At 44.1% G+C, this 21,979-nt stretch overlaps 1 protein-coding gene across 9 annotated transcripts in view; it reads right to left on the reverse strand.

The window, feature by feature from the left end:
- The window catches only part of Ttll5 (tubulin tyrosine ligase like 5), a 247,553-nt gene that overhangs the window by 20,349 nt on the left and 205,225 nt on the right, over nucleotides 1-21,979 (reverse strand). For 2 of the 9 annotated variants that reach the window (XM_055592889.1, XM_055592888.1), the window contains exons 32-33: nucleotides 14,997-15,079; nucleotides 11,149-11,271 (exon numbers count right to left, since the gene is read on the reverse strand). The exons of 5 other annotated variants lie outside the window; for them this stretch is intronic. In XM_055592889.1, the coding sequence (XP_055448864.1) occupies nucleotides 11,150-11,271; nucleotides 14,997-15,079 (205 nt within the window). In that variant the 3' untranslated portion in view covers nucleotide 11,149. The remainder of the gene's footprint in view (nucleotides 1-11,148; nucleotides 11,272-14,996; nucleotides 15,080-21,979) is intronic. 2 more of the 9 variants (XM_055592890.1, XM_055592891.1) reach the window with 1 other exon arrangement.

The raw sequence follows: 21,979 nt of genomic DNA on the forward strand, positions 1-21,979 counted from the left end.
TCCATGTTTTCAAAGCACGCCCAGACTGCAGTGTATCAGTATTTTATTCTTTTTATAGCCACATGTATACTATATTTCACTTTTTATTATTGGGTAGACATCAGGCTGCTTCCACATAATGGCTCTTAAGAGTAATGCCGCCACATATTCACGCGCTCAAATATACCCTCCCCTACGGGGTGGCTGGGTTAATTGGCAACTGCGGATTTAACCCTGGGGGACTGCCAACTTTTTCCAAAGCAGCAACACCATTTTACAGTCTCATCAGCAGTGTGTAAAGATTCCAATTTTTCTCCATCTTCACCCACACTTGTCATTACCTAGCTCTGATTATAGCTCCCCCCTGGGTGTGAAGTGGTTCTGATCTGCATTCTCCTAATGACACATCTTTTCTAGGTGGCTATTGGCCATTTGCACATGTTCTTTAAAGGGATGTCTTTGAAATCCTTAGATCATTTAAAAAATTGCCTGTCCTTTTATTGTTGAGTTGTAAGAATGCTGAATATATTCTGAATAAAGTCTTCTGCCATATATATGATTTGCAGTTATTTTCTTCCACATTGAACCTTTGTGTGCGCTTTGGTGTGGTATATGCATGCATGCGTGCAAGTTTGTGTGGCCCCTGTGTGCAGGGGCCAGAGGAGGACATGATACACTCTGTTTTATTACTCTCCACTTTGTTCCCCTGAGACAGGGTCTCTCACTGGACCTGGAGCTAGAGTGGTGTGCAGTAAGCCCCAGGGATCTGTCTCTGTCCATCCCCTCACTGGTGCTGAATTTGAACTCAGATCCTCATGCTTGTGCAGCAAATGCTCTGACACACTGACCCATTTCCCCAAACCTCCCCCCCTTTTTAGTCTGTGCTTTTCTTGACGGTGCCTTCTGAAGCACCCCACTGCAAACTTTTTGATGGGATCCACTCTAATTCCATTGTTTCGTGTGCTTTATGGGGCAGTATTAAAGAAACTGCTGGGAAGCTGGAGAGATGGCTCAGCAGTTAAGAGTACTGATTGCTTTTCCAGAGGACCCAGGTTCAACTCCCAGCACCCACATAGCAGCTCACAGCTGTCTGGAATTCCAAGAGCTGACATCCTCACACAGACATACATGCTGGCTAACACCAAGGCACATAAAATAAAAATAAATAAATAAATTAATTAATTAAAAAAGGAAACTGCTGCTTAGTCAAAGTCATAAAAATGTACGATGTTAGCTTTAATACTTGTATTCTGACAACCTGGGGTTAATTTTTATGTACAGCACGAACTAGGATCCAACTTCATTCTTTTGCGGGTGGACAGCCCATTGTCCTGGGGCTATCTGTTGATAAGACTATTCTTTCTCCACTGTAGAGTTCTGGTTGTCTGGCTGGCAGTCCATGGCATCATGCACAGATTCATTTCTGGACTTTGAGTTCTAGCCTACTAGTGTACCACTTACTATTGGACAGCATCTGCATTCACTACTTTTAACTTCTCTCTAACCTTCCAGAGCAGCACTGCTGAGTAAACGCTTGCTTTGAGTTATCATTAGTTAGGAGGCCCCACTACTTCTCTTTTTGGAGAATCTCAGTCAAGACTTGAGCATAAGAAAGCTTTTCTTCAAATGAAACAGGGATCGTTAGGAGCCTCTTTCAGTTCTTAAGAGTAGCCACACTGTGAGCAAACCTGGTTACATCTGCAAACAGAATCTCTTCGGTGGCAAAATAAGCTCATAATGCAGGTCTGGGTAGTTAAACAGCCTAGCCCCTCCTTTGCTACAGGACAGCCCAGAGTGACCTGCACACAACTCAGGAAATGGACATGGCATATCTCTGTAACAGTGCACCAAGAAAATGATGTTATTTCAAATGAACAAACATCTACAATTGGGTTTTTCTATCTCTGGCTCATTTTCCCTTCTAATTCTGCCAGGAAGATGGAGACTCTCATGTATTTCTGAAACCTCCACGTAATGGACCCAATGCCATATGCTGGCTAGGATGTGGGCAAAGAAGGGTCAAGAACTGGAGCTCAGCATTAGGAACACTGACTGCTCATGCAGAGGACTGGGGTTCAACTTCTAGTATCTACAGATCGGTCACAACCATCTGTGACTCCAGGCCCAAGGGATCCTGTAGAGAAAATTTAATCCAGCAGCCTGGCTGATCTGATCATATCCAAAGACCTTCTAGGTCTGTGTGATCTGGCTAGAATGCAGACATGCCACATACCTTTAATCTCTCTGGATGGAATTCAGACATGCTCTTAATACACACCTTTAATCCCACACAATGGAGGTAAAGGTAGTTTGTAGAAGGAAGCACCCTTGTATGAATATGACCTCTAATTGAGGGGCAGACTAAGTGACGAATCAGAGAAAGACTTGACAGAATGAGTCAGAGGTAGAATATACCCAACTATCACAAGGACAGGAAAGAGAAACTGCTGAAGAGCAGTACAGCAGAGTTCAGACAGTAGAGTACAGTAGAGAGCTCAGTAGAGAAGACAGTACAGTTGAGTTGAGGTTGGCCAGTTGGCAATCAGTTGGGAGTTCAGTTGAATGAGTGTAGTACAGTGGAGTTGAGTTCGTTCATGAGTTCATGCAGAGGCAGTTGAAGTCAGAGAATATGGAGCCAGAAGATTAGAATAAATGGCCAGAGTTAGTTTGAGGCAAAGCAGAACAATACAGTGAGGAGCTGAGAGAAGCCAAATTGAAACAGTCAGCTTGAAGAGGAGTTTGAGCCAGAACAGCTGAGTTGAACCATTCAGCCAGAACTCAGAAAGAACTAGAAAGGGGTGAGCTTATTCAGCAGTAAGCCTCTGAGATGACAATTACATCTGGCAAATGGAAGTTACTGTTATAGGATCCAATGCTCTTTTCTGATCCCTGTGACAAAATATTTATACGCATATATATTTTAAAGTTAGCTTATAGCAAGATGGCCTGATCCACATACATTTACATACTGCCAGAAATACTGGAGCCTTTAGTGATGATAGCCAGACTTTGCAGGGAGACTCAGGCCAGACTGACCAGCAGCTCCACTAGGAAAGGAAGCTGATAAAACTAAGACAGTTGAGGGGCTCAGTGCTCAGAGGCAGGGTCTGGGTTACAGCTGCTTGTGTCTGAATTTCAGCCCCACCACTGTCCACATAGTTTAGGCAGGCTATCTAACTTCTTTTCCTCCCCATGTTTTTCCAAGATATACAAGTGAGCTAGTAACACCCCCTTTTCTGTGGCACTGGGAACATTACACACAGTCTGCACTCACTTTGGAAACATTAACAGATTACAAAGAACATACAACTTAACATGTTGACAATCTAAATCATGGTTCAGCTTCATGAAGCTATGATAAAACTGAAATGTAGGCATCCCTACTTCATTTTGTAAATCTGTGTTCATTAAACTCTCACTCTCTTCTCTAGTCCTTGGTGGACTGACTTGTGTAATGGCAGCTACCCTGAGGGGTATGAGGTGTTGTCACTGTGGGTCTGACTTGCACTTCCCTTGTGATCAGTAGGGGAGTCTTTTCACATGTACTGGCCTTTGGTGGTCTCTCCTTGGAGAAATGTCTATCCAAGCTCTGTAACTACTTTAAAACTGGGTAGCTCTATCCTGAAGATGAACATTTTAATGTTTATCATACAGAGGAGGAAACCAAGGCTCAAAGTTAGTGGATGTACAAAGTTGCCGACTGGGAAGCGATAGACACCATATTGGTTGGCCTACTTTCAGAATCGTTCAATTTCCACTTTGTATTCTGAATTATTTGAGAGCTTAAGACATGGTTACTGACAGTGACAATACTAATACCACATGGGACTGAATTTAAGTACAAGTGGAAGAGCTAAAAGCTAAAAGAGCTTTGGTTCTGTTCTGAGCCCACTACATACAGAAATGTAAAGTGCATTGCTCTAGAAGTGTGCTGATACACCTCACAAGATGCTCAGCACTAGTCACAGCAGACGCAGTATACGATGAGAGACACCTGACATACATACATGGAAAGTTCAAATTTTAAATACATACATATATGTAAAAAAATATCATCTCAGTGATAAAACCATGAAAGTGCTCTAAGGGGTATAGAAGAGATGCCAAAATAACCAAGGACCATGCACGGAGATAACCTAGAACCCCTGCACAGATGTAGCCCATGTCAGCTCAGTCTCTAGGTGGGTTCCCTAGTAAGGGGAACAGGGACTGTCTCTGACATGAACTCAGTGGCTGGCTCTTTGATCACCACCCCCTGGTGGGGGAACAGCCTTACCAGGCCACAGAGGAAGACAATGCAGCCAGTCCTGAGGAGACCTGATAGGCTGGGGGTCAGACAGAGGGGGAGGAGAACCTCTCCTCTCAGTGGACTTGGAGAGGGACATGAGAGATGAGGGAGGTTAGGATTGGGAGGGAGTGAGAGAGGGGGCTACAGCTGGGATAAAGTGAATAAACTGTAATTAATATAAAAAAATAAAAAATAAAAAAAGAGATGCCAGAATATAAAAACTGTTAAACTTGATGATATAAACTGTTAAGTCTCAGGGGACTGAAAACTGATAAGATAAATGAAATTTTACATTTAAGGTTTACTGGAGGAAGAAAAGTTTAACTGGGTCCCCCAGGATGGGAAGAGTTTACAAATGTATGCAGACACCCAAATATTAGCAGAATAAACAAAGGAAGAAGTGTGGCATTCACCCACTCACGTCCTCAGCAGAACTTCTTAAGTGTCTGTTGTATTCTGGATACTATGCTGGGATTTCAGACTAGACCTGATTTCTGCCTTCCAGAGACTGGCAAGACAGTAAAGTGATCCATGAAGGCTGAGTATGAGAACAACAGTCAGCTCTGCCAGAGCAAACTCAAAGACACTAAGTCACATCAGAGTGGGAACAGTGGGAACAGGAGAGGGTTGGGCAGGAGGGAAGATGCTCAGGCCAGACAAGTAGAGATGAAGAGGCAGAGGGAGGGATGGGGGAGGGAGAGAAGGAGGGAGAGAGAGACAGGGAGAGAGACACGGTCTCCAGACAGCAGAACCTATTTATGTAAATATAGGACCTGAACACAAAGGCTGTATGATGTGGAGACAGCACTTCTGTCACCTGCTTCCCAACCATGTGGGTGCCTCGGTATCATGCAGCCAGAGGAGAGACCGGGAGGAGGGTATCAGCGCCTGCCTAAGTGTACAACCAGCCCCCAGAGAAGCTATATTTAGGATGGCCCAAGACACATGTAATCCATAAAGTCCTCTAGGCAGTCGTTATCTTACCCCTGGATTATGTGACTACTGGCTTTGTCCTGTCCTGGTGCCATCTTTACTGACACGCACCATAGTATTTTTCCTGCACGTACATCATGTCAGAAAGTTGCCAAATGAAACACATTTCTGGGCTAGCTGGCTAAGAGTAATATTACTTCATTCGGTGAACTCTACATAAAGAATGCTAAATAGTTACTTTGGAATAAGAGCTAGGAAAAAGCTTGATTTTTTACCCTCCTGTAGGTTTTTTTATTTTTATTTTTTGTAGTGCTGGGAAAGCAAACCCTGAGCCTGGTGCATGCTAGGCAAGTACTCTACTACTGAGCACGCCCTTTCAGGTAATGAGAGCTCAGATTTACATCAGGTTTCCTTTTCTTCTGGTTAATACAACACTCAGGACCAAGTTTTACCTCAACTGTAGTTTATTTGACCACTAATTTTTTTTTAAAAAAAATCGAATCTTTTCATTTCTTGACGCTGAGTTTCCCTTCATGTTTCATCTTTGTTTTACTAATATTCTATTTTATTAATATTATATTCTGAGACTATGCTAGAGGTGGTTTACGTTGTACCTGTCTAGTTATGATCTCATCTGAAAGAAGCTGCCAGCAATGTATGAACTGGTGCCTTTGACTCCTAGCTAGCTACACTAGCACCAGTGTGACATGTGACTGGAGGGCAGCTGCCACTGAGGAGAGGGAGCTCTGGCCACCAGCAGCCATCTGCTAACAAATGAGCTCTGATCACTTCTTCTGAAGACCGGATGCAAAAAGCAGTGTACGGTGCTGGGTGGAGCCATGTGTCCTCCAGTGCTGACGTCCTGCAAACTGTACTAGTAATAACATTTGTAGTTCTAAATCAGACATTATATTACGGAACCTTTAGAAATAAGACTCTCCTCAGTTTTTATTCTCTACCTGCTCACCCCTCTTATTGCTATGATTATGTTCACATATTTTCCCTTCCTTTTGCAGAGGATCTGACATAAGTCAGACGCCTGTGCCTGAAGAGTTCACAGATGACCTGGCCAGAGGGATGGGCTAACAGGGCCCTGCTGCACTGCTCAGTTGCATGGCCAGTGTTCATGAGCCTCGCTCCTAAGGAGACTGTCTCTTCTGCGGTAACTTCCCTTCACAGAGGCACACGGGGGCTTCTCTCCTTTTGTGTATGTGGTATGTGTTTGTAGGATGTGTGTGTGTTTATGTGTGTGACTACAAGCATTCCATCTTGTTTGAGATTCTCTTTGTTGTGCGCTAAAACACATACCATGCTTGCTAGCTCCCTGAGCTTCTAGAGATTTCCCCATTTCCGCCTCCTTCCCTGCTGCAGAAGCATGCGATTACAGCCATGCTCTACCGTGCCTGGCTCTATGCTGGCCCTATGCATTGGAACTCAGGCATCATGCTGCACACAGAGTGCTTTACCTGCCGAGCCACTCCCTCCATCTTGGGATGTCTCCCTTCTTAATGATCAAAAGCCTACTATGGACAACTCAGACCCTCTGCAAAGAGAAGGTATAAGTATTTGCACACATGTATATCTGAAAGAAGGATGAACAGATGCAAACAAAAGACCAGAGGAGAATCTTCTTGAAAATTTCATATTATGATATCTGGTTAAAAACTATGAATGGCTCATTACCCAATAGTTTTCAGTTCAACTAAAACAACAAAACAAAACAAAAAAAGATCAAATTTTAAAATATCTACATTTGGGCTCATCACCTATCTGAATTTCCATGGCAAATTACAAATAAATAGGAATTGGGGAGGGGGACAAAAACTCAAATATTTCAGTACAGAAATTTTAAAAAAAGAAACTTTCTACTTAATACCAAGAAACTAATAAATCAAAGTATTACAATGACTTACTGCCAGCTGACTTTCCTCATCACCTGAGAACAAGGCTGGCTTTCCTTCTTATATCCCTATTTTGTGCTGGGGTCAGAGGTTATGTTTTACTGACATAGCTAAAGGAACACTTTACCCATTCAAGCCCCTCTGGCATCAGGTAACTGGATTACCTGGATTAGGTTAAGAGCAGACTGCCCTCGCTATGCAGCTGACTGGAATACCCATGCTCAGAAGGAGAAAAAAGAAGACTAAGTGATGACTGTTTTAGTTTAACTAGGGATGCTTTTCATTCTCAGTACTGGAGGGAACCTCAGTCTTTTCTTTATAACCTAATTTGAAAGAATAAAGAATAAATATCAACACCGATCCTATCAACAGGGCAATCAACTCCATCATTCTCCAAGCTCTGCAGTTAAACACCTACACTCCCTGGAACCCAGTTCCAACTCTGCAGATCAGGTAAGCACAGTTGTAAATATTCCGTGAGTAAAGCTTGCTTTTTCCAAAGACAGGCATGGCTTAACATGCCATCTTCTTTCTGCAGAGCTTTTAGGAACAATTATGTCCCAAGGACCCAAGGTTGCTAAGGCAGAGGCTCTAACAGGCATCCCGTTAAGACTGGCAGCCAGGTGTGTGGGTTCGCTGGCTGTGTGACTTGGGGCTGGCCTGCTAACAGGGTGTGCCCTGCAGAGAGACTCACAGGGGGAAGGCAGCTTTATACCGGTTGCCTGCCCAGTTCAGGGATGCAAGAAAGAACTGGAACTTCTTCCACCCAAACTGAATGGCGGTTACACGGGACCACACAACTTCGCTACAAAATACAACGGTAGATTCAAGTCTAAGGATTCACGGTGCCAGGCATTTTTCCAAGAGCAGTGTGTGCTTCATTGAGATAGCCTGAAATGAGGCCACCGAACCTCCCTGTCTCTATAACAAGGTAGTAATTGTTAACAGTTGAAGAAGCATCACTCTTCTCTTGGGATTTGGCCAGCTCTGCAAGAGACAGTATCAATTTTCAGATGTTATCTTTCCCAGTAGCTTATTTCTTAATCCATTTCAGAAAAAGAGTTCCTTGGCTTTCTTTCAAGCAGGCCAACCCCCTCTGGGCGGGCTCTTAGATGTACCCTCCCATCTTCCCTAAACTGAAAGCCAAGGCGGGCCTCCTCTCTAACCTCCAACCAGGGGGTTCAGTGATACTTGGGTTTTGAATGTAGAAAGAGTTACTAAATGCCAGCGAGAGGCCGCCTCGGGACAGGGATGCATGGAGCTTCACTGGCTGGCAGCCAGGCCATGGACAGGCTGCATCCTTTTGTGTGGCTGCAGACAGATCAGGCTAGCAGAATGCACTACTTAAGTACCGATGTGGGATGAAGTCTAGGAGCACTAAGACAGCAGCTTGGAGCTGGGAGAGATGAGCTGAATTAATAATTTTGGTTGATTCCCGGTGCTGCGAATTAATGAAATTCTCCCTATTGCTGTTTGTTCTAAGAATGTGCATGTTGGCCATGGAATGGAGAAGTCAGTGTGGCCACAGAAGGAAGAGGGAAAGGCTTGGGAGGAGGAAGCAGGCTGTAGTTACAGCTCCTAGAGAGGGGCATAACCATGTACTCACTGGTCAGGACATAACCATGTACTCACTGGTCAGAGAAAACAAAACAAACAGAAAAACAGTGCTGGTCAGTGTGCACACAGGAGTGAGAGGAAAGTCTAGGCAGGCACCTTATCAAGGACATGGTTTATCTGTTCAGAATAATCTCCAGGAGGCTTTGGAAATCCGAGGTACTCACTAGATGTTGGGATCTGGTTCTGGAGTGACTGGGCAGGGGACACTTGGGATTGGTGGGGAGAGTTTGATGAAGAGAGTTGTTGGGCATATAAAACTTGGACAGGTTTGTAGGGACCCCAAATATTAGAAATCTAAGGATACAGAAAATACAGTTAACAAAATATATATGTTCACATTACATTGATAAAAAAGACAGGCAGGAGCAAAAAAGAAGAACGGCAATGTCTGTCTGAATGTAACTGTGCCTAGGGCAGCACAAAAGGGTCTTAGATGAGCTTTTTGTTCCTGATACCCTCTGCACAGTTCCCCTGAAGTGGACAGCTGGCATTTTCTCAGCATTATATAATGTATTTTGCAAACATACTGCATGTTCTTCATTCTATCGCGTGTTTCTTTAACCTGCATAATGAAAGTTTCTGGGACAGTCATAGCTGGTGACACTGCTCATCAGTAACTGATTGCAGAGACCTCTGCTTGCCACAGTTTCACAAGACTGCTGCTGTGAAGGAGGCTTGTGGCCTCCTCACCAAGTAACTTTCTCTGTTAAAGAAAGAAGCCCACTGCAGAGGGCTGATAGGAACCAAACTGATAGTTTCTGCAGACACCAGGCTGGTGGGCCTGCTTGGCACTGTACTGCTCATGAATGGCTGGTTTCTGAGACTAGGACTGACTCTAGGCCCATGTCCATGCCCCTTTGGTATGCTGTCTCCCTGCCTCAGCTGTCCCAGAGGATGGTGAGCTCAAGTTCAGCAAGACCGTGTTTTCATAGAAGTCCAGGTGAAGAGATGAGCTTTCTCAAGGCTACATTGCTGACAAGCCTATACTGCCAAGAACTGATTCAGAGAGGCCTGCAGGGGATACCAGGAGAGAGGCTCGAGGAAAGTGATACTACTCCGAAGGTCCAAGTCTCACAGACCTGGAAACGGAGAGACGCCAGCACTCCTTGGCAGGCCAGGAGTTTGGTTTGGAGCTGGTTGTCACATTCATCCTTCTGGATGCCAGTATACTAAAGGACATCTTGACCTTCTCGCTCAGTTTTCTATACTTTACAAGTTGTTCATCGCCAGACAGCATGCTCAGTGTCAGCATTAAAGAGCCACTGGCTGAGTGGCACCAGCATTCTGGGTGTTTTCAGATTCTCTGGTACATTCTGGTAGATGACCAAGCCATGGATTTGGTGTTCCTGTCTCTCCCCTCATTCCTTTCTGGAGAGAGTTTAAATGGGCTGGGGAAAGATATTTGAAGGTTTCTGATCCAATGTAAATGAACCCTGTGGTGGGTAAATAACTCTCCTTTCTCCTTTGCACTCCTGGGGTATTTTAATGAATAATGCTTCTCAAGGAAGTTTATAAATATTCCCCCAGAGGCAAGAAGAATATTAAGCTCATAGGAGCTGTGCCATTAGTGCTGAGTATGTGGGACGGAGCAAAGAAGAAAGGAATAATTACTGTCTTGAGGTTTCAAAGAAATTTCTGGTAAGTTTTGAAGGCCATAGCTGGAACATAACGCTGAGGGCAGTATTAGTGAAGTGAGGACACAGCTTCACAAGGCCAAGACTGGCAACCCCTTAACTGCATGGGCTACCACGGTGGTCAGGATGGGGCACAGCTTCTGTTGCTGCCAATTAATGGGCGTGCGCTTATTAGAAACTTGTAACAACTACAATTATCAACGTCACCAAAGCCTTCACAAAATATTTTTGTTCCCTTTTCACCTCAGCATCTCAAAGTCCACAAACTACCGACCCCTTGTCAATAAGCCTTTCCTGATGATAAATACCTGCTCTCCTTTGAGACAACTGCAATTGGGCCTTAACAGCATCACCCCTTCTCACACACCCTGTTATACTTTTCCTGTAAACCTTGGTTATGGCTTTAATGGTTTTGATCTGTCTTAAAGACCCCACATGTTTAAACAAAAGCCTCTAATAACAGCAGAGAAAGTTCTCACTGCCACAGCGCCACCTTCTGGGAGGCCAGTACAGGAGAGAAGTTAGCCGAGATAAGCACGGCTCAACTTTGACCCAGGTTTGAAGAAGTCCTTATGTGCTTTGTTTTTATGAAGTTCCAACCTGGTTGCCTTTTTTCTTTGTTGATGCTTGGGATCTGAGCCAGGGCTTCGTGCAAGCTGAACATGTTACAGCACTGAGCTATGTCCCCAGACCCTTGCACGGCCTTGCTTTTCTTCATAGCTACTACGTCCCTTGCTGTGACACAAAGTCAGAAAGTGAGAACAACAAAACACGCTTTTCTTATTCTTACTATTACCTTAAATTGTCCCTGACTTCATCGACTTTGATTTTCTCTGTCCTATAACTGTAGCAAGGGCTCCAGACTGTGTGGGTAAGGGTTTAGATCTGGCGAAAATAACTTGGGGAGCTTCCAAAGATCCTGAAAAAATGAAGGAAAAAAAAAACCCACTTAACACTGTATTTGATCTTGGCCCAAAGGACAAGAGGTAAAATCCCAAACAGAGCTAAGACAGTCATCGCTCTCAGATGTTGTCACCCTGCTTCCTACCAACACCAACTCCATTGTCTCTCTTCTGCTCTGGAGGGGCCAGCACCTCACAATCTTACCATCTGGCCCTGCACAGAGAAATGTTTGGGGAGTTTTAGTAATGGGTGTAGAGGAGGAAATGGAAGGAAAAAAAAAAAAAAAGAAAAGAGGTTAGGGTTGTGGACGCAGGAATATTGCTTATTTTATTCTTCTTAATTTCCCACCCAGGAGCCCAACAACTACATAACGTATGATAAAATAATGATCCAGTAATGAAATTCCAGGCAAATGGGCAAATAAGCCACGTGGAAGTCAGAGTGACTTCTGGGTCCTAAGGGGGGAAGCCCTGTTGGATTTACTTATACAAGAGTAAGCTCATTTCTCTTGTCTCAAGACTCAGGGAGTGGGATGGGCACAGCCACACTAAGGGCTTCTGTGCTGTTCCCATGCAAAGAGCATGGAGCTACTTCACATTTCAGCAGGGCTGGAGACAAGAAGCATTTAACGAACATGGCTTCTTACTTCCTGCAAATGACATCAATCACTGATTTTCAAGAAAGCAAGGTCCCATTTATAACTACAGGCCAACAGGAGCTTAAGGTAGGAGCGTGGGGCAAGAAGAGGCTGAAGTCCAGGAGAGCATGCTTTACAGAAGGTAAGGGGTGGGCTGGGCAGAGGGCAGAGGGTGTGGCTGCAGATCCCTACAGGAATGGTAGCTGACCTCAGTTACCGAATTTGCCTTCTCTGCTGTTTTAGTTCACTATTAGCACTTCAGGGCTCAAGAAGGAATACCATGGTTATAAAGAAGGCGAGCCAATGAGTTTGGCTTCAGGACAAGGGCCCTGACTCCAGCTTCCTTCTCAAGTTTCCAAATGTGCTGATTCTCTCCCTTCCTTTCATTGCAAACTTGGAATTAAGGCCGGAAGTAGGGAAGTCAAGGAAGATAACATTCAGGCAGCATTTCTCCCAGGCACTCTGCTAGGAAAGTTGGTGTTGCACCTAATGCACATAATACAAAGGATGCAATTAGCCCACCACAGCAGTAAAGGGCTCCGCTGATTTACAGCTCAGAGTGGGATGAGGCACTACCTTGTTACCTGCAAAGTCACACATCTTAAAGTGGGGTTAAGGCATATGAAAGAGAAGGGTTAAGGGCCAGGAAACAGCCATGAGCTGTATTTATGGACCTGTTACTGTACAAGACAGGGGCTAAAGGTATTTGGAAGACAGCTGAGGAAGAGTGATATGGCATTGTTGTGTTTTCTTTCTCTCTCTATCTCTCTCTCTCTCTCCTCCCCCTGTTTCCGGGCTTAATGAAAACTGCTGTCAGTGGTAGCCCTGTCTCCTTCAAACAGAGCAACCTTTTGAAACCCTAAAATAGCTTTTAAATCTTACTGCTGCAGAAATCTCAAGCTGCACTGCTGAAACACTGCCATGCTGGGCAGCTCCTCACTAGCAGCTGCCAATGCCCCATGTGCTGGGAACCCAGAAAGTGTCAGCTCTTACTCCTTCCTGCCCTTCAGCATTTCTTTAGCAACGGAATACCAGGAAAGTCACAGACAACAAATCCAACCACTTGTAAAGATAGAGCCACAGGGTGACTGACTATCTGGTGAGTAAACAAGCTCTTACCTTAAGGTGGAAGCAGGGAGAAATGGTTGCCGGAGAGAATAACAGCTTGATCTGAGGTTTATACGGACACCAAACACAATACAACTTTGACAAGATCTATACAATGTCATCAAGGGCCATCAGGCTGCTGCAATCAGGACCCAGTTGATCCTTTACCAGTTTTAATTCCCTCAGCCTGAGAGGACACAGTTCAACTCCACACTGTTCAATCAGACATGTACAGGAGGTAGTCAGGGCTTCTGGGCCTTGCAAACTTCTCCAGGATAGGCATGTGGAGAGGGAAGGGGCTCTAAATGCTGTGACCCAGAGCGACTTCAAACCTGCCCGTGATTCTCAGTCATCACTTCTCTCCAGCACAGTTCCAGGTGCCAAGTTTTACCTCCTTAAAAACAGCTGCCATGCTCTAGAGGGCTCAGGGTGTTCAGTGGCAGAGCTCCTGGCACATGTGAGGTGCCTTCAATGCCCAGCATGAAAGAACAAACACTATGACGCTCCACTATTCATAGGGAAGGTCACCAGTGCAGAGCCATCAAATCTCTTCTGAACCTAGGCTCTAAAACTGTGAAGGAGAACTAATTTTTAATGCTCTCATTAGAATGCTAATATGGCCCAATAAGCTGGGTGTAGGAAGAGTCCTTCAATATCCTCAAAATAAAGCAGTAAGACATATCTAGCCATTCTCACGCTAGAACCAAGCTTCTCAGGGAGTTTGCTACCACTTTCAGGGGCTGCCACTCCTTATCAGACTCCCTGCACTCTGCCTGAACTCCTCCAGGACTTCTTGCAGTTGTCAAAATGACAAATTCCCTCCATGGCTCATGACTGGCCCAGATACTTCACCACTTTTCTCTCAAATTCTCTTGCTCATACCCCTTCCCTGGCCATACGAACAAACAGGGTTTGCAGAACAAACACACATTCCAGGAAGTCCTTTCATCCCAGATGTCCCTGCTCCGGGTAGGCTACCTATCTTCAAGTGCTGGCTTAAAAGTTTTTTTCTAGGAGGTATTCCTACCACTGAAAGAACGTAGATTCACTCCCTAGGTGTAAAACTGCCTTGCTGTTTAGCAGCCATGATTCCTCTACACATAAATAAGACTGGGGTTCTCAGTTCTTCTATTTGTACACTTGACAATGAGATTACTGTACAGCACTCAGCCCGCAGCTTGACATTCAGCCAAGTCAGCGTAGCCTGTTGTCATTCCCCACATCCCCAGTAGCAGAATCAACCACAAAATCTCCCATAGCTACTCCCCATGCCTTTTCCATCTCCCTGAGTCTCTTTCCAGCTCCCCAAGCAGAGTGGAGACTTTTGTTTGCCCTGTGCTGTGAGGAACTCAGAGGCCGTGTAATCTGCCCTGCAGGAGGTACTCAGTAGCACATGCTTGCTGACTTGAGTCAATGTGGCTTTCAGTTTTCTCACTGGTGTTATGTTTAAGAATTATTATGCAAAGAGAATCTCTGGCTTACTGGCTACATCACTTGCATACGTGCACCTGTGACGAGAGGCTATGGGCTCTGTCAACTGACCCTCGGCATCAAGACAAGACACATCAAAGACCAGACATCTAACTCTGGATGCATACACAACTAAAATGCCGAGTCCTAGTTTCCACACGTGACAGGAGGTAGGAGATGGATCGCATAAAGCTGCTGTGAGGGTGAGAGCTGCACCATCAAGAAACGCTCTGGGAATAGTGAAAGCAGTCAAACACAGCGAGTGTGCGCTCAGCGTTACAACTCTGAGAGTGTTCTAGCAGACAAGGATGGTACCTTCACCAGATCTGTTCCAAAAAAATGCCTACCCCAGGATGTCTTTACCATTCTAAAGAAGAGATATAATCAAAACACCTATCTGCCAATGCTTCCAACGCCTGGACATCTGCTCTTTGAGCTGAAGCTCTTAACAGGGGCAAGGGAGAGAACTGCTAGACGCTACCTGCCTTGCTGCCCCACCCAGGGAAGAGCTGGTACAGCCCACTGACCTGTGGAGCTGGCGATGGGCATAAAGGCTGCAGGGTTAAGGCTGTTCTGGAGTCCATTCAGCTGCCCTTCTGCGGAGGACCCTCTGAAACATAAAGGAGCCTGGTGAGACCTGCAGGCAGAAAGGTGCTGATGGAAAGGCAAGGTCAAGGATAGGCCCTCCAACGGCCTTCTCTCTTGGTCTTGGTGTTTCTTCTCTTGGAACATATCCCCTGCTTCTGTTAAGACTTTGTTAGTATTCCCAAAGACGACTTCCTTCACCAATAGACATCCATCTCCCAGAATATTATGTCTTTCAAAACTGACCTTCTGCCTATTCCCAACTTTAGGTTCCTTTCTCACTGCAGTGTCTTTCAGCAAGTAGTTACTCAGCAAATGAATACATTTGGTTCCTGGTTCTGACCTAGCTAACGCACTGTTTTTAAAGGCCACATTTCAGCTCTTCTGGCGTCTTAGCTGGGAAGGGAGAAGGGGCACATTTGGTCACCACCACCCTCTCCTGGCTCTGGACATCTGTGACTGCCATGGATTGGATTGCTTAGTGGTAGAGCAGGAATGCCACTATGCATTCATTCCGTAGTACATAGTCATTCAGGCCGAGACAGCACTATTGGCACCTCCCCTCGGGCCTACTCTGGAAGAGGCAGAACAGGATGGGTTCTTGTATACAAGCTTCCCAGCATGTCCGTTCTGACATGATGGCTACAGATCATTACGTCAACCTTCCTGTTAAAGGCTCTTACAGCTCTTTATAATTTTTCATTGCACTCATCAAAATCTTAAGCTTCAAAGTTATAATTGTCAATTTATATAGATGGATGCATTCTATTTGTCATCTCTGAAGAGAGACTATTAACAGCCTTAGTCACTTGACGCATTTTGCTTATAGCAGATATTTAATAGATTTTTTTTTTTGGAAGAAATTTGACCCACTATGTCTATAAGCACATTTATTTTCTGGGGCCATCTACCTTGATTTTAGTTGATTTACAAAAGTTCTGGCTGGAAGACTACAGCTACTCTTTGCTCATTCCTTTGGTTCTGTACTGCTGAGCATTTATCCAATCCCGTCTTTGGAACTCCTCCCCAATGCTTTCCTACTTACTGTTTCACATAAAATATTTTTAAACTATATCTCATATTTATAAAATCCCTATATTTCTGATGGGGGTGCACAGACATTAAAACAAACACATAAGATGTGAATGTGTAATGGGTGTTAAGGAGCAAGACAGAACTGATTAGGAGAGAAGGGAGGAGGGAGTCTGTGTTCACTGGTGAAGAGCAAGGTCAAGGATGGCCTTTCTGAAGAAATCTCATTTTAGCTGAGTCATAACATTATGAGAAATAGGTGCTGGTGCAGAGTGGGAAAAGCGAAAACATTTTTATAAAAGAAATAGATTTGTTTAATGATTCTGAGCCAGGAGCAAGCTGACACTGTCCTGAGAACCTTTGGGAACCAATAAGGGGATTGTGAATATTTAGTTCAGTTGAAAAAAGCCCCCCTGGAGAGGGGGGCTAGCATGGCCTTCTCCTTGATGGACATAAACAAACAAAACGTAATTATAGCGCTTACTTTAAGATCAGATGTGTAGGGAGCAGCATGGGCTTGAACTCAGAGTTTTAAAAAAAGCCTATGTGTGAACAGTAAAAAGGGAGGCAGGGAGAGCAGACTCTTTGGTCTGTATAAGAAACAGGAAGCTGCCAGACAAAGACAGGAGAACATGGAGGCTTAGACCCAGTGAGTTCTGGGTCCCCAAAGTCTCTTAAACTTCTTTTTTTTTTTTTTTTTTTTTTGCCTCTCTGTAACTCCCAACTCACTTTCTCCCTTAACAAGATTTATTCTGTTCTTCTTCCAAGATCTCCAGGCCCCTGTGTCCAATTCCACTTACTTTTCCATCCTCCTTCCACCATCAAGCACAAGCCTGGAGTCGGAAACTTATGATTCTACAGTTTCTTCCATGGGGCCCCTACTCCTCTTTGATGGAGAAATATGTCCACAGCAATTCAAGGGGAAAAAGTTGAGTGAAATTTTCCATGGAAACACTAGTATCCAAAATGGCTTAGGTCTGTTATGACTGTTTTGGCATACTACGGGTAAACACGCTTTTGTTGTGCTAACATCATTTCCTTGGGAAAATACATTACAACTTCTGAGCAACCCACTCTGAAACATGGCTAGTCAGGGGTGGGCATGTTCTTTTGCACTAGGGCTCGAAATGATTCTTTGCTGTTTTCCTAGGAGTAATTGTATTTCAGGGATGATGTTCTAGTTAGCTTTACCTATCAACATGATGCAGCCTAGAATCATCTGAGAGCCTCAATTGAGGAACTGCCTAGATCAGATTGGCCTGGGTGGGGGTGGGGGTGGGGGCTAGGGAGCAGTGATTGTTAACTGATGTGGGAGAGCCAACCCACTGTAGGTTGGAACCATCCCTAGGCAGGTGGTCTGTCAAGTGTGTAACAAACCTGGTGTAAGCTAGGCTGCAGGCCAGCTAGCTTCCACGCTTCCTGCTGTACCTCTGTGGCTGTGAGGTGACAACCTTGGTAAAAGGTAATGGACTGCAATATGGAATAGCAAGCAGGCCTGCCTTCAAGGTCCTGCCTTGACTTCCCTCAGTGATGGTGTAACCTGCAACAATCCCTTTCAGCCCTCTGACCCAAAGTTGCTTTGGGTCAGTGCTTTGGGTCAGTGTTTTTAATCACAGCAACAGAAACAGAACCAGAAAGGCAGTTCTTTGTCTTTCCCCTCCCTGTTCCTCCAGGACATGGGATGGAATCAATGGGCTCATGCATCCTAGCAGGTAATCCACTCCTGAGCTTTTCCCAGGCTTCTCTGGCTATCTTCAAGGTGGTTACTACTCTTGGCAACGGTGTAACAGGATCACAGAATGTTGAGAGTGAAGACAGTGAAGGTAAAGGACATGACAGCCCAGGGATAGGTGTCACACTAAACAGACACCCATAATATCACCACTGTCATACAAAAAGTTCTGCTAAGGATAGCTTGCTGTTCTCATTTAGGCGGTGTGTTCTCTCGACTTTCCCATAGCTACCACCCACAGGGGTTCCTGAATGATTAAATGCACTCTTCAGATAGAGTTGGGAATCACTTAGCCCCTGTCTGTCTACTCCTCTTACTTTTCTAAAGTCCAAAAAAAGGGCCTGAAATGTTCATTCTTCTTCTAAAGGAACATGTTGTAGAGGAATTTTAATTCAGAATATGGCAAGAGATCCCATGCAAAGACCCTCTAGGCCTGTGTGATCCAGCTGGAATATAACCACACCTTTAATCCAGGAGACAGAGCCAAGCATATCTGAGTTCAAGGTTAGCCTGGTTTAGAGCAAGTGGTAAAGGAAAGCTTATGTCCAGGCATGGTGGTACACGCCTTTAGTCCCAAACAATGAAGGTAAAGATGGTTTGCAGAAGCACCCATGTTTGAAAATAATGTTTGATTGAGTGGCAGAAAAACTGAAAAATCAGAGAGAGATTTGACAGAATAGGATATGACCAACTCTCACGAGAAGAGAGGAAAGGGAAGCTACTTAATGGGCAATGCAGAGTGAGAGAGGGAGTTTTACCAGAACTATAATAGAGAATCAGTTTGCAGAGAGAGAACTTAGGTTTAGACTGAATGAGCTAGAGAATGAGAAGGAGCTGGGAGATTAGAGCAGATTGCTTGAGTTAGTCTGAGGCCAAGCAGAGCCATTCAGGGGCCAAGAGAAAAGACAGATTGAATAAGTCAGCTTGGAGAGGAGTTTGGGCCAGAACAACTGAGTTGAACCACCTATGAGCTCAGAAAAAACAAGAAAGGGTGAGCTTATTAAGAGTAATTCTCAGAGGCTGAAAAGATTCTGGGCCTAGGTTAGACTGCACGGAGGCTAGAAGCTTCTGGGATTAGGCCTAGGTTAGCAGACAGGGGCAGTAATCCTCAGAGACAACCTGAAGCAGCGGAATAAAAGTTCCTTTTACAACAGGTCATTAAAGAAGCAGTTCAACAATGAATTACAAATAATATCGCTGTAAGATAAAATACTGTCTGTGTTCCTCCCTTTGAAAGACTTCTGGTAGGACTAGAAGAAAGCTTCTACTTGGGGAATTTGAACCAACGAAAGGGTTGTCCCGGACATCCACTGGCAGCCTGACTACTCCAGGCAGGCAGCCCCTACACTCCTTGGCACAGGTCTTGGAGACTATGGGAACGGCCCTGTTATCCATTTGGCCAGTAAGGCATCTGATGTCTTTTTTGGTGCATCTTTATTCCTTCTTTTTGTGACTTCCTCTGCTCTTGCTTCTGCCCATGATTTCATTTCATGTAACCTTTGCTGAAGGTTTTCCTTCAGGGTCTCTTTCGTTGATTTCCTCACCAGTTGATTACAGTTCAGTGCCAGACTTCAGCCTTTCCAAGGCTTTTCCCACCTCTAACTAACTCATGGATGCTGGTATCCTAGTCCAATACTTTAGAGCAAAACAGTTTAGTTGGAATCACGGTGTCACATCAGAAATGACTTTTCTTAGAAGTATCTTAGGGCTTCTTTATTTGCTGGGATGTAACACCATAACCAAAACCAAAAGGGTTTATTTCAAAGTACAGTTCCACATCACAGTCCATCATGAGGAGAAGTCAGAGCAGGAACACAAGGCAGGAACCTAGAGGTAAGAGCTGAAGCAGAGGTCAGGAGGAGGAGTGCTTGTTCCTCTCCGCTTGCTCAGCTTGCTTTGTTCTACACTCAGGACCACCTGCCCAGGGGCGGCATCACTGATAATGGGCTGAGCAAACCACATCAATCAGTAACTAAGAAAACAGACTACAGGTTTGTTTACAGGCAAATCTTAAAGAGGCATTTTCTCAATTCAGAGCCCCTCTTCCCAAATAAATGTTAACTTATGTCAAGGTGACAATAAGCTGGCCAGGGCAAGAAGGAAGGATCCACTGAAGGAAAATGCTCAGACTGTAAACAAGCCAGAGCTTGAGATGCTGACCATCTCAGGACTGTCTGACAGAGGCCTGGATACATTTGGGAAGGTCCTGAAAACACCCCAAATTCAATCATTTTCACAAAGAGTTGGTGGTGGGGCTGGAGAGATGTCTCAGAAATTAAGAGCACTTATTCCTTTTGCAGAGGACCAGAGTTCCATTCCCAGCACTCATGGTGAGTGACTCACAACTACTTATAACTCTTAGCTCCAGAAGATCTAATGCCCTCTTTTGCCCTTCACGGGTACCTACACACATGTGCACATAATAAACATTTTTCATTTGTTTGTTCTTTTGAGACAGGGTTTCTTCTATAGCCTTGGTTGACCTAGAACTTGCTCTGTAGACCACACTGTCCTCAAACTCATAGAGCTACTTCTGCCTCTGCCTTACAAGTGTTAGGATTAAAGGCATGAACCACTACCACAAGACTCATAATACGTAATTTAAAATTTACGAAAAAACCAATAAAACTCCACTCAAACACTGAAAATCACCTCCTAAGGGTGAGAATAACTCTTTAGAAGACAGGGTAGGCTAAATGAAACATGTGCTTTGGTTTATCTTAGTAAGTACTCACTCACAGACTACCTATCTTCCAGCTGCTTCCCAACATTCCTACAGGTGATTTGTTTTTTTATTTTTTCTTAAAATTAGTTTCCTCAACTGTCTTTTTATTATCTTTTCAGATTATACAATTAACTCATTTATTTTCTATCACTTGCCTTTAAAAAAAAAAGATTTGTGTGCATGTGTGTACGTGTGTACATGTGTCTGTGCGTGTGTGAGTAGACATGCACAGAGTGCCTGTGGGGGCCAGAGGAGGCACCAGATGCCCGGAAGGTGGAACTGCAGGTGGCTGTGAGTCTCCTGATATAGCTGCTGGAACTGGACTTGTGTTTCCTATAAGAACAGCGAGGTCTGAACCACGAGCCATCTCTCTAGCCCTCTTTTCCCTGTGGTAATAAGTCTATTTACAGTAGAGTTAGGCATAGGACAGCGGCGTAGCACTAGAGTACTTGCCAAGCACCCATGAGGTGCTGAGCTCCATCTCCAACAGTTACAATGCCAAAACCCGTTTGGAAGCAGCCTCGCCACAGCCCACAGATAGTCTCAAGGATTTTATAATTTCATTGATACCTCTAAATTATGAGTAATAGGCACATTTCTAAAAAGTTACCACCAAATAAGACTTTAAAAATGCAAAAGCTATCTTTTAAATTCTTTCTAACAAGTTCATTATGGTTAAAGAATATAAATTGTTTTGAGGTTGATACTTTGTGGCACAGTATGTGTTGAACTTTTGTGAGCATACAATTTTACTTAAAAATGTATATTCTGTTAGAAGCAGTCATCTATGCGTAACTAATTCTCTCTTTTGAAAGAGGCTGACTTGTAACTTGTGAACTGTAAAATCATTTTAGGGGTTCACAATCAGCATTAAAATAATAAATAATGGGGCTGGAGAGATGGGTTGTCATTCTGAGTATGTGGTTTTTACAGAGGAACTTGAATTAGCTCCCAGTGCCCGTGTTGGGTGATTGACAACCATCTGCAACTTCATCTCCAAGGGATTCAACACTCTCTTCTGGCTTCTATGAGCACACACAGAGACTCAGAAATAAGAACAAACCCAAGTAAATAAATAAATAGATAGACAGATAAATAGATAGATAAATGAAAGAAAAAAAGAAAAAGATTAAGAAGGGAAAATGCTTATGACATTTTATTTCACAAATGCACATAGCTATTTTCTTGGATTGTATATTTGAAATATTTTTTATTATGTGTGATGGCCATAAGGATTAAAAGCTACCCATTAAAGCAAACTTCTAATTCTGCACTTCATTCAAACCTTTAGTAGTTATTTTGTTTGAGTTATTAATAGGGGTGTATTTCAATAAAGAAGATCTTCAAGGAGTGGAAGGGAGAAATGCCCGTGTGTGAAAAACAACAGAACCATCAAAGAAAATAGGTCAAATGTACAATTAAAAAGATACATATAA

The sequence above is a fragment of the Psammomys obesus genome, unplaced genomic scaffold (genome assembly GCF_907164565.1).
Source record: "Psammomys obesus unplaced genomic scaffold, mPsaObe1.curated_primary_1811, whole genome shotgun sequence".
Classification (NCBI taxonomy): domain Eukaryota; kingdom Metazoa; phylum Chordata; class Mammalia; order Rodentia; family Muridae; genus Psammomys; species Psammomys obesus.